Consider the following 13,547-nt stretch of genomic DNA (forward strand, 5'->3'; position numbering starts at 1 on the left):
TCTTGGCACCTTTGTTGAAAATGAGTTCACTGTAGGTGTGTAGATTTGTTTCTCGGTTCTCTATTTTGTTCCATTGATCTCTGTGTCTGTTTTTATGCCAGTACCATGCTGTTTTGGTTACTATAGCTGTATAGTATAATTTGAATTCAGCTAATGTAATTACTCCAGTTTTTTGCTTAGAAAAGCTTTGGCTATTCTGGGTCTTTTGTGGTTCCATATAATTTTTAAAATGTTTTTTTTTTCTATTTCTGTGGGGAATGTTATTGGTATTTTCATGGGGATTGCATTGAATCTGTCAATTGCGTTAGGTAGTATAAACATTTTAATAATATTGATTCTTCCAATCCATGAACATGGAATATTTTTCCACTTTTTGTTGTCCTTGTCCATTTTTTTATCAGTGTTTCATAGTTTTTATTATAGAAATCTTTCACTTATTTCAATAAGTTAATACCTAGGTATTTAATTTTATTTGTGGCTATTGTAAGTGAGATTACTTTTAAAATTTCTTTTTCAGATTGTTCACTGTCGACATATGGAAATGTTACTGATATTTATATGTTGATTCTGTATCCTGCAACTTTAATGAATTTGTTTATCAGTTCTAATGGTTTTCTTGTGGAGTTTTTAGGTTTTTATCCAAACATAAAATTATGTCATCTGCAAACAAAGATAATTTGACTTCTTACATTCCAATTTGTATCCCTTTATATCATTCTCTTGTCTGAGTGCTCTAGCTAGGACTTCTAGTATTATGTTGAATAACAGTGGTGTAAGTGGGCATCCTCATTCTAGATCTTAGAGGGACAGCTTTGAGTTTTTTTCACTCAGTATGATACTAGCTATAGGTCTGTCATATATGGTTGATCATTTAGGTAATTTCTCATCCTTTACTCTCTTCTCACCCTCCCACCTTTCTAAGTCTCCAATGTCTATTATTCCATTCTATATGGACTATGTCCATATGTACACATCGTTTAGCTTCCACTTACAAGTGAGAACATGCAGCATTTGACTTTTTATTTCTGAGTAATTCAACTTAAGACAATGGCCTCCAGTTGCATCCATGTTGGTGCAAAAGACTTGATTTTATTTTTTTAATGATTGAGTAGTATTCCATGATATACGTATGCCATATTTTCTTTATCCAGTCACCCATGGATGGACACTTATACTGAGTCCCTATCTTTGCTATTGTGAACACTGCTGCAATAGACATACAAGTGCAAATGTCTTTTTGATATAATGATTTCTTTTCCTTTGAGGATATACACAGTAGTGGAATTGCTAGTTCAAATGGTAGATCTATTTTTTGTTCTTTGAGAAATCTCCAAACTGCTTTTCATATAGGTTGAACTAATTTACATTCCCACCAACAGTGTATGAGTGTCCCCTTTTCTCTGCATCCTCACCAACATGTTATTTTTGACTTTTTAATAGTAGCTATTCTGGCCAATTGAAGATAGTATCTCATTGTGGTTTTAAATTGCATTCTCTGATGATTAATCATGTTGAGCATTTTTTTTTCATATGCTTCTTGGCCATTTGTATATGTTTTTTGAAAAATGTCTGTTTATGTCCTTTGCCTATGTTTTATGGTGTTATTTGTTTTCTTGTTTAGTTGTTTCAGTTCCTTGTTGATTCTGGATATTAGTCTTTTATCAGATGCATAATTTGCAAATATTTCCCCCAATTCATGAGGGCAGAAGAGTTCTCTGACAGTTTAGATATTGGTGGTCTGCTGCAGAGGAAAGGGGAGCTAAAACATTCCCAACTACCCTTTCAATGAAATACTAACTCCCTTGGTGTTCCTAGCTTATCTCTTGCCAGCCTCTGGTTCCCATCTTTTTCTGTGCTCCAGCTTCTTCCCCTGAGTTCTCTGCTAGGCTCCAGTACTTTCCCTTCGATTTTATATTTGAGTTCTGCTTGTTCAGTTGTAACTTTTGTGTAAGTTTGCAAGTATATTTTCTCATTTTGTATGTTATCTCTCTTTTTTAAATTTCAATTTGAGATTGGTTGGATGCACAATATGGAACCTGAGGAAAGGTAGGCTGTCTATACTTGCCTAGATTGTTACAATAGATGTGTAAAAAGATTCTGATTCAATATTCCTCTAAAATACTATATTTTCTACTTTGCAGGCAGAGTGGTTCATTTAACATGTAAGCCTCATAGTGCTATTCCTCTGCTCAAATCCTTTCAGTGTCTTTGAATCTTACTTAGAGTAAAATCAAAGTCCTTACTTTGACCTGTAAATCCCTATGATCTTGACTCTGTTATTTTTGACATCATCTCTGACCACACCACCTTCTGTTCCCCTGCCTTTCACTTGGTGCCTCAAGCAACACAGTTTTGGGAGGAGCAACAGAGCCTAATGATAATGATTAAGATGATACATTGTCTGGGTTTGTCCAAGGGGGATACAGTCCACGACCCCCACAGTAGATGCCTGAAGCTGTGGATAGTACTGAACACAACATATAGTAGCAGATGGGTAGTGTATACAGTGTGGATACGCTGGACAAAGGGAGGGACGATTCATTCCCAGGTGGGATAGAGCAGGATGGCTTGGGATTTCATCACTTTACTCAGAACAGGAAACAATTTAAAACTTATGAATTGTTCATTTCTGGAATTTTCTATTTAATATTTTTATATTGCATTGACCATGAGTAACTGCAACTGTGGAAAGTAAACCTGTGGGTAAGTAGAAACTATTGTATTGGCTTCACTGTCTGGGTCTGTTTTCTGAGAACTCTCCCATTTATATAAAAAACAGAGATAATAGTCTTAATGAGCTTTTTGAAGATTGATAGAATATATATTTCTGGCACACAGGAAGCACTTAATGTTATCTATTACTAACAACTAGTATTTGAAAATATAAATTTGAGGTTAAATAATATCTTTTTATATAGTAATTGTTTAACCAATACCTTATTATAGGAAAAGTAGGTTAATTTCTTTTCTTTTCTTTTTTTTTTTTTTTTGAGACCAAGGGAGTCTCACTCTATCACCCAGGCTGGAGTGCAATGACACGATCTCAGCTCACAACAACCTCCACCTCCCAGGTTCAAGCGGTTCTCCTGCCTCAGCCTCCCGAGTAGCTGCAATTACAGGCACGTGCCACCACACCAGGCTAATTTTTCCATTTTTAGTAGAGATGGGGTTTCACCATGTTGGCTGGGCTGGTCTCAAACTCTTAACCTCATGATCTGCCCACCTAAGCCTCCCAAAGTGCTGGGATTACAGGCATGAGCCACCACACCCAGCCTATTTTCATTTTTATATATGATACTACGTTAAACAACCTTTGTTCTGATTGTTCTCTGTTTGACACTAGTTCTCAAGGTTTTTGTCTGCCTTTCCCTGTGCCCTAGGAGACTGACTTCTGTGGACTGATTCAGCCAGTCTCCCCTCCCCAATTGCGGCCAGTTGAGCTTGGCCAATGGAGACAGGGCAAGAAATGGAAGATTTTGAGCAGAGAGACTCTGGGGTATTTATCTCCCTGTCTCTTCCTTGCATGGCCATAGTTCTGCCATAGTTTCTTTTTATTTCTGATGCCACAGTTTCTACAAAGTGGTTTATCTCCTTAGATCTAGCTGTCACTGGACTCTGATAATGTTGCATCCTTCTTCTATGGCACACCTTTTAAGTCTAGGGCTGAGATGCTAGCATGTTAGTTCCATTCCACATTTTATTGGTTTCCTTACCCATAATCACTGCAGATAATCTTTTAAAAATATATTTTAGTTAAAATCTATTGAGTGAGCTATCTCTTCGCAGTTGGTAATTGGACAAAGTATTATGCTTGCCACTTTATATCACTTTATGCTCATTTTTGAGAAGAGAAATTACTGAGTCAAATTGTAGAAACATTTAAAAATCTTTGGCACACTTAAACAGTATCCATATAATTTATACCATCTTTTAGATGAGTTTTAACACCAAATAATAGAAATTTCAGTTTCATAGAGATTTGGTGGGCTAGAACCAACTACTTGCCTGATAGGTTGTCTCCTCATCTTTCCTAGCTGTTCTGGAAAAGGCAGTTCCTGGTAAGAACTCTCCCTATGGCCCCTTTCATCTCACTGTTCCTCAGGGCATAGATGAGTGGGTTGAGCAGTGGGGTTCCCAATGTGTACACCAGTGAGATGAACTGATCTTGCTTGGGGTGGTAGCTGGAGCTGGGGCGCAGGTACATGAAGGCACAGCAGCCATACTGTAGCAGCACCACAGTGAGGTGGGAAGAGCAGGTGGAGAAGGCCCGGTGGCGGCCAGCAGCCGAGCGGATCTTGAGCACAGCAGCCACTATGAAGGTGTAGGAGGTGGTGATGAGGAAGAAAGGCACAGCAATGGCTAGTATGGCTGCCACCAGCACTGACTGCTCATGAATATGACTCTGAGCACAAACAAGATGCATGACTGGTGGCACATCACAAAAGAAGTGCTCAATGTCCCGAGTCTGGCAGAATGGCAGAGAGAAGATGAAGGCTACCAGTTGTAAGGACAAGAACAGACCACTGACGACTGATGCCACAACCAAGTGGACACAAAGAGTCAATGTCATGAGGAGAGGGTACTGTAAGGGGTGGCAAATGGCCACATAGCGGTCATAGGCCATGACAGCCAAGAGGAAGCAATCAGCACTGCCCAGTGCAATGAAGAAAGTCATCTGGGTGGCACAGCCCAGGAGGGTGATGGTCTTCTCTGACTGTAGGGTGTTGGCCAGGATATGGGGCACCACCACTGCAGTGTAGCATATTTCAATCCCAGAAAGGCTGCCCAGGAAATAGTACATGGGTGTGCATAGACGGGCTTCTGTGTGAATAGACACTACAACGAGGATGTTCCCAGTGATGATCAATCCATAAACAAGGCTGACCCCAATGAAGGACAGAATACGCAGTTCTGGGCAGGAAGGATAGGCCAGGAACACAAATTCCATCAACACTGAGTGATTTTCCCAGGTCATTGAGCTAACAGTATTTTTCTGTGGAGAGTTACAAGTAAAGAAGGAAGAATCAGACTGAAGATAAATTAAGTTATACTCTGAGCCATGAATCTAATGTAATCAGGACTGGAGTTAGAAACTGGAAGGATCAAGATTAGTTCTTTTTCTTTTCTCCACTTTTACCAAGTTTCTCCACATTAATATCTACACCTCAATTTCTACCTGCCAAGAGTTGGGCCAAACTATGTAAGATACTATTGAAGAAAAATGGCAGAGGAAGTGGGTGGAATTCAGGAGCTATTTTCAGAAGGAGTGGAATGAAAATTCAATTCTTTCAGCAAATTCACAAGAAAGTGTCAAGGAATTCTTGGGGCTACAAATCATTAAGGTAGGGAGATAAGCCATTTATTCATTCATATATTTATCAGGTGGGTGCAAAAGTAATTGCAGTTTTGCCATTACTTTTGACGGCAAAACTGCAATTACTTTTGCACCAACCTGATATTTACACTCAGTGTCTCCTGGGGTATTGAATAAGTGATATGTCAATGTAACTCTCAAAACTAGTGATACGATGGGAAATGAAGGAAGAAAAAAATTACCCATGGAGCAAAGGGCTAACAGAGGCCTGAGTATGACAGTGTGAGGGATATACCTTGGAAAACAAAGCCCTCTCTACTATTGGTTTTTCTATCCTTATCTGATCGGGAGAAGTATGAGGCTTGAAGGAAACAAGGTGTTTTATCATATGTTTCTTCCTGGCTCGGGTGGAGGTATGAGAAAACATGTGATCCCAAGCTGCTGGAAATCTAAGAAGCCTTCCTGTGAATTTGGGCATGATTATGAAAGTCTAAGCCTGTCTTTTTCATATTTCTCAGAAGCTAATGTGAAATCTGGGAGAAGCCATATATTTCCACAAAACCTTTTTAATAAACAGACATAATTTGCAAAGGGCATTCATTCCACTTCTTTTCCCAGACCAACTCATATTAAATAAGGTGGAAAAGACGTAATGTGTGACCTTGTTTCAACGTGCCAAATTTTAATATTTCCTGTTATTGAATATGAGATTTGAAGAGAAATCTCTACCCAGAAGCACCACTTACAGTAAAAATTATTCACACAAACCTACCTCAATGTCACAAGCATGGGGGAAAAATATGAGTAGGCAGCTACAAATAATAAGAGCACCTAGGGCAGAAATGGCTCTCTGCTGTTTTTCCAACAGCTAACAGGCGGTATCTATTTCAGTTGGTCTCTTTTCCTGAGCTGAACTTCAATAATGCTTTGAATGGTTTCTAAAGCCACTTAGCGTATTGCACATTATACTATATCATGTGGAGGAGGGGCAGTGTATCAATGTGAAATCAGCAGTAAAGGGAAGTGACGTGGCTTGAATAATTCTAGCTCCTGGCTTCATGATGTTAGGTAATATGTAATTTCTCTGAGCCCCCATTTCTGTATTTGAAAAATGGGAATAATAATTATACTTAGACAAAAGAATTGCTGTAAGTTTAAATGCAATGGTAATGTAAGATATCACAATGAACTATCCATAGTAATGGCAACCTAATAAAAGATAATCATCATTATTATTTATAAATTCAAGGGCAGCCATTTTGCTTTATTTACATTTTGATCATCCCATATAAGCAAGCCTAATGTTGTGCAAATATTAGACACTCAATAATTATATGTTGAATGGATAATACAGCTTGAAAATGTTATTTATACATTTTCTTCATTTTCTACTTTCACTTTGCAGTGCAGTGAAAGATTTAAGATTATTCATAATCAAATCACTTGTTTAGGAGCCCTTATATAAAACAACTTCATATCTAAGATTTGGGCTGCGCTGTGGGAAAAATTCTGTCATTCAAGAACATAGCATATGGAAGTCTACAACAGGCATACATCTAAGGCTAGTCTACCGTCTATATTATTATAGAGAGACACTTTGAAATCTGTCACAATGATAACTTCTGAGAATTTTATTGTAGTCTATTACACTCATATCATCTTTTCAAAAAGTTATATTTTGTTTTCAATTGACAATAATAATTGTACAATGTGATGCTTTGATACAGATACACATTGTGGAAGGATCAAATCAGGCTAATCAGCATATCCATCATGTCATATAGTTATCATCTGAATACTGCTCTCTATAATATTTATAATCTGAATACTTTACCTATAATAAAATATTTAAAATATTTACATCAGAGCTATTATAAGTCATAAATTCTAAGTGCAAGAAGGGACCTCGAAAATGGCCAGTTTGATCCCCTATTAGATACTTGAATTTCCAATACAGTGTGTAGACATTGGGTCACATTCAATGCCCAGGGAATCCCATTATCTCCTGGTTTGCTTGCTCTCCTGTGGAAAGACTGGATTCTCTGAAAGTCATTTCTGTAACAAACTGAAACCTGCCTCTGTGCACCTTCTAAATGTTCCTTTTGTTCTACACAATATGACTCTTTCTTTCTCTCTCCTTTCTCTCTCTCTCTCCTTTCTTTCTTTTTCTTTCTTTTTTTCCTTTCTTTCTTTCTTTCTTTCTCTTTCTCTCTCTTTCTTTTCTCTCTTTCTTTCTTTTCTCTCTTTCTTTCTTCTTCTTTTCTTGATGGAATTTCACTCTTGTTGCCCAGGCTGCAGTTCAATGGCACAATCTCGGCTCACTGCAACCTCTGCCTCCTGAGTTCAAGCGATTTTCCTGCTTCAGCCTTCGAAGTAGCTGGGATTATAGGTGCCCGTCACCAGGCCCAGCTAATTTTTTTGTATTTTCAGTAGAGACGGGCTTTCACCGTGTTGGCCAGGCTGGTCTTCAACTCCTGACCTCAGGTGATCCACCCGCCTCAGCCTCCCAAAGTGGTGGCATTATAGGCGTGAGCCACCACACCTGGCCCAATATGGCCATTTCTACTCAAAACACCAGATGCTAAAGTGCTGTTATCCTGTAGCCCTGGTTTTTTTTTTTTTTCTTCCTAATTTCCTTTTGCTATTTCTCATATGACATGGTTTTGATGTGTCTCACAATTTAAGCTCTGGAAATGTTCTCATTTAAAATATCTTTTAAAAAATTGTGCAGCTTGTGACAGATCACAGGAATGGTTACATTAAATAGATCTAGACAGATAAAATAGTGGAGTTCATGGTTCCAAGACAGTGAAAATTATTGTATCAACACATCCATCAACTTGCCTTTCCAAGTTGTCACTAAATATGTTGCATAGGACAGACGCAAGAACACTTCATCATCCCCAGAAACTTCCCTCCAGATTTCAGTGTATCCAGGTCAAACTTCACATCATTCTCCCACCTTCCTTCTTACCTCTCCAGATAGCCTTCCTCAAGTTGGCAAGAACGTCCTGAGATACATTATTTTTGTTTATTCTGGAAATCTGGATACTCTAGACTAGAACAGCTCTACAAATGTCTAGTAAGAATTGTGTAAAAAAGGGGTTTAGTGGATTTGTCATTCAACAAACCTGAGCTAGATTCTCAGTGTACTATTAATAGCATACTCCCCTGGAAGATCATCTCACATTAATTTCTGTTTCCTCATGTTTAAAAGATGCAAATAATAATACTTACATAATGGAGTTGTGATGAAATCACAAAACACTTAGTTTAATGTATGAAACCTATTTAGTTGCATAATAAATGTTAATTCTTCCCTGCTTTTGTTGTATCTTTTAAGGGTGTGATAATAATATCTGCTTTACAGCAGAAGATTAAATGAGGTACCATATGAATAAAAGGTTTTTATTAACCCTTAAACCTTATAGAAATTTATATTTATTCAATCCCTCAACATTTCTTTGACCGAGATTAGTTATTATCATTCTAACCAGAAAAATTGGGCTTCCCAGTGAATTTCAGAGAAAACACTGTAAGTTATAGGCTGAACTAGTTCTGAAATATTGGAGTCTTTATTTCTAAAGCCACTATTTTACTTTTCTAGCTCAATGACAGTTGGTGCTGGAACACTGCAAATCTTGAAGAAGGCAAGACATTCTCTTACCTTAAACTTGGAAAGGGAGAGAGAGACACTGAGCCAGCCTCCTCTGAGATATTCGTAAAAGACAGGACCTAGCGGTGATGTCTGACTGCTCTGGTAGATCAAGAAGGGAGGGTCATGAGCCTGGAGAGGCTGCCCAGTGGGACTGAGCCTTATGTAACTTCCCAAACAGAAGCCACGGAACAAGTCAATTGCTTTGTAATCTAGGGTCTTGTCTCATAAGTTCCATCTCCCAGAAGAAGGTAGCTTAGTGATTGTTGACCTCCTCTCCTGTTACCAGATAATTAAGCCAAACTAAAGCTGTCTCTCCACTTAGGATCCCCTGTCGCATGGAGGGTCTAGAGTATGCTTGTCAAAGTAAAGACTAGTGTTCAACCACTTAGTAACACTCTCAGTACCCAAAATAATTTCCTGAAAAACACCAAGTTCCCTAATCAAGGTCATTTGAGCCTTCTGTTTCAGGTCTATTCCTACCACGTCTGTTGTACCTAGGTTCAGCCTAATTCCCAAATTATTATTGCCCCAGAGAACTGAGACTTTATTTGATTTTTATCTTTCTGCTATGGGGCCTAGCACAGTGTTATGTTATTAATTGTGCCTCAATTCACACTTATCACATGTTTCACCTTTTCCATGACATCCTTCTTTGTTAATTTTCTTTCAGCAGAGACATTCCCATGGATCTTAGCAAACTAGTTTAATTCCTTTGAAAAAATGTTGGTTGGTCATGTGTAAAAATATTTATACTTTTATAACATATATTTACATGTTTGTGTGTGAACATGTGTATTCAAGTGCCCACTTATTCACAGGCAATTCTGAAGAGGTTTTAGAGTGACTGTGACTGAGGTAGCTCTTTGGCGTGTGTGTGTGTGTGTGTGTGTGTGTGTGTGTCTGTGGGGAGGATGGTCAGATCCCAACAGCAAATCAGGGCTGGAATATCTGAGAGGTTCAGAGACTCCTGAGGTATGTTTGGTGCCAATAAATGGAGGAAAGAGGGAATGGGAGGGGTAGGAAGCAAAATGTGTTAACTATTTGCTATGTGCCAAGCGGTATAATAATAATCATAAAAGCTAAGTCTAATATTGCACTTACTAAATTTCACACACTGTGCACATATTAAGTAATTTCATTTGCACAACAACACTAAGAAAGAGATATTGGTATCACATGTAAACACTATATCATTTAATCCTGGTAATAAGTCTACAAAGTTATTGCTATTCCTGTTGTCCAAGAATAGATGTAGCAAGTAGCTGAGATGAAGTTTGCCTGATCATGAGGTATATTTTTTCCTCTACATCAAACTTCATCTAGCCACATTACCCTCAGTTGCTTTTTAAAAAATTTTTATAGCTTTTTATTGTGAAATGAAACAAAACACAGAAGAAAGACCACACAAAACAACTGTATAGCTTTGTGAAATATTACCAGCCAAACCCCCTTGTAATCACCGCTCAGATCAAGGAAAAAGAACTTTGCCAGCCATTCCAGAAATCCCTCCACATGCTCTGACTTAAAAATAGTTAGAACTTCCTCCCTGTCCATTGTAGTTATCATGATCATGTTACTCCATTTTTGACTAGTGGGAACCTTTTCAAGTTGGCTGAGTCTTTCTGACATGACTCTATATTCTTTAAACAATTTTTTTTTATGTCAGTAGCTTTTGGGGTACTAAAAAACCTCAACGGCTTTTCAGTGAAAGTGAAATCTGGCATATATTATTATATAAGGATGAACCATAATATGGATTACAAAACCAATATAAGGTTTAATCTCTGCTAACTTCTAGTCTCCTGACTCTTTTCTCCAGTGACTCCATCCTTCATTCAGTCCCTTCTTTTCACCATGCTTCCTCTCACCACCAGGCCTTTGCACAGGCTGTTGACTCTGTTATTTTTACTTAATCAGCTTCTAATTATCCTTTGCCCCAGTTTTATGACAACTTCCTCAGGGAAGATTTTTTGACCTTGGTTATGTCAGGGTCAAATGCATCTTTTGGAATTTTCCTTTTGGAATGTCATTGACTCCTCCTTCATTGCAACCATTACAATTTTACTTTATTTGTTTACTATTTGATTAACTTCTATCTCTCCTATTCGTGTATAAGCGCAGTGAGGGCAATGACCAAATCTTTTCTCAACTTGTATGCACATAATACGAGTAACAAAAGGCTAGACTAGGATTTCCCAGCCTGGGCACTGCTGACCTTTTAGGCTGGATATTTGTTTCACAACATCCTGTTTTCTACCCGCGAGATGACACATACATGCATTGTAACCACATTCTGGTTATATTAATCAAAAATATCTCCAGATGTTGCCAAATGGGCCCCTGGCAGTCAAAAGTGCCCCCAGTTAAGAACCATTGGAACAGACATATAGAAGATACTCAAAACTATTTAGTAAATGATTGTATAAATAACTCAAGATTCACATCTGAAAGTCTATGGAAGTGAATCTTTCTTTTTTTTTTTTTTTTTTTTGAGACGGAGTCTCACTCTGTCGCCCAGGCTGGAGTGCAGTGGCCGGATCACGAGGTCAGGAGATCGAGACCATCCTGGAAGTGAATCTTTCAACTCAAGATAAAGATGGGGAGGTTGGTAGGTGAGCATATAATTGTAGATGTCTGGACTGTAAATTTGTAAGTCTTTTTCTCATCCATCTGTGGTACACTGATACATTTTCTTTACTGTCGTAGTGATACTTCAGTTAAATGGATTAAGAATAGTAATCTAATTTAGAATGAGAGCATTCTTCTCCTTGATCAGTTCTAACGGAACACCAACAATTCTTCCTTACTAACTATCCATTTTGAATAATATAGATTAGCTTCTGTATGTATAACAATTTTCTTCAGAAGCAAGTTGTCTATGTGGGTTCTTGCTTGGGGGAATAAGGGAACAAGTGAATGGTCCTACAACTCGTGCTATGAAATTAGGTACAACTGAAGGGGTAACGTAGAGGACTTATGACTGAGAAAATATGTAGGGCTTCTTGTACTTTCTTCAATAATTTCTCCTATAGACTTGTACCTCTATAAGTAAAACATGGAATTACATGGCAATAATGATGTTAAAATCTTAGTCTTGCTACTTCCTGACTTCAAGTAAGAGTCTAAAGAATTTATTATGGGACAGGAAATTGTGTAGCATGATTTCAAAAGTTATTTTCAGGTGGCTGAGCAGGGAGAATGCTGTAACAATGCATGTATATGTGAAGAATATGACATATTTAATGACTCTGAATACTATGTGATGAAAATATTTTTCTTCTCTAAGCTGCATTGGAGAGTGAGAGAGTGGTACAGCAAGTTTTTGTCTGGTAGATATGTGTATTACTTTGCTGGAGCTGCCATAAAAGTACCACAGACTGGGTGGCTTAGGTGACAGAAATTTATTGTTTTACAATTCTGGAGGCTAGAAGTCTGAGATCAAGGTGTTGTCAGAGTTGCTTTCTTTTGTGATTTTTCTCTTTGGTTTGCCAATGGCTGCCTTTTCCCTGTGTCTTGACATGGTCTTCCTTCTGTACATGTCTCTGTCCCTCTTAGAAGGACACCAGTCATATTGGATTAGGGTTCACCCTAATGACCTTGTTTTAACTTAATTACTTCTTTAAGTAATTAAGTTAAAATGTATTGTCTCCAAATACAGTCACGTTCCCAGGTATCAGAGGTTAGGATTTCAACATACAAAGATTTTTTGGGGTGTATGTATTAAAATGGGATAAAATATATCACACCAAGGAAGTCTCTTCAGTTTTTCTCCATCAAGTAGTCCATCTGTCCAGAAGTATCTCCATCTTTCATGCTATACACTTACATATGCACAAATAATCACATGTATTTACACACATGCATGTAAAATAGTAGACCACAGCAAAATAGAAAGTGATAAGGCTTTGGTTGGCCTTGGCCTGGGTTGGCATCCTGATTCAACCACTGACCATCTGTAAGAGCATGAGTATGTTGTCAGAGCCATTGTCCCCAATCTCACAAATACCCACATTCCCATCATCATCTCTCTGGGGGAAAATACTTGGAGAAGTAGATGAAGGAAACTCAGATATTCAATCACCAAAAATGTTGTTCTAATGTTCCATATTTTACAAAGTAACTATCAGGAAATACTGTAGTAATGGACCAAGTACTTCATGAAATGAGTAATTTGCTGTTGCGATAATTCTACTCCCCTCCACCTCGATATACAGACTGTATTTAATTAATCTCAAAGGGAATTTGAGCAAAAGGAGTTGAGGCTACTGGCATACTTTCCTTCAAGAAAGCTGATATTTTAAGAAACCAAATTTAAAAAAAGAAATTTGAAAACTCAAAAAATGTGAGTGGGGTTCACAATTATCAATGCAGACAGCCTCCTTGTGGAATTCCTGTAAATGCCATCATCTCAGGGACTTTCATGTCCTAGTTTAGACAAGCAAAAAACAAAACAAGGACTTCACAGAGAAAAGCTTCATGAGGGGTGGGTCACTGGGGATGTGACCTCAACAGCTGAAACCTAAGGATGATTAACAGTGATTCAGAAAGATCAGTAAAAATGAAGATAAATAAGCT

The 13,547-nt window shown here is 37.9% G+C and overlaps 2 protein-coding genes across 6 annotated transcripts in view; both read right to left on the reverse strand.

Annotated features, from left to right (window-relative positions):
• Positions 1-13,547, reverse strand: part of LOC101007728 (olfactory receptor 10Q1) — a 238,786-nt gene that overhangs the window by 24,762 nt on the left and 200,477 nt on the right. The window lies entirely within an intron of this gene.
• Positions 3,206-7,504, reverse strand: LOC101005321 (olfactory receptor 10W1). The gene has a single exon (XM_003909811.5). It carries the CDS (start codon positions 4,973-4,975, stop codon positions 4,031-4,033), a length of 945 nt encoding a protein of 314 aa, XP_003909860.1. The 5' UTR covers positions 4,976-7,504; the 3' UTR covers positions 3,206-4,030.

The sequence above is a fragment of the Papio anubis genome, chromosome 12 (assembly GCF_008728515.1).
Source record: "Papio anubis isolate 15944 chromosome 12, Panubis1.0, whole genome shotgun sequence".
In the NCBI taxonomy this organism is placed as follows: domain Eukaryota; kingdom Metazoa; phylum Chordata; class Mammalia; order Primates; family Cercopithecidae; genus Papio; species Papio anubis.

Bases quoted from the DNA above. Each gene is read 5' to 3' on its own strand.
- LOC101005321 (XM_003909811.5), bottom strand. From the start codon at position 4,975: ATGACCTGGGAAAATCACTCAGTGTTGATGGAATTTGTGTTCCTGGCC.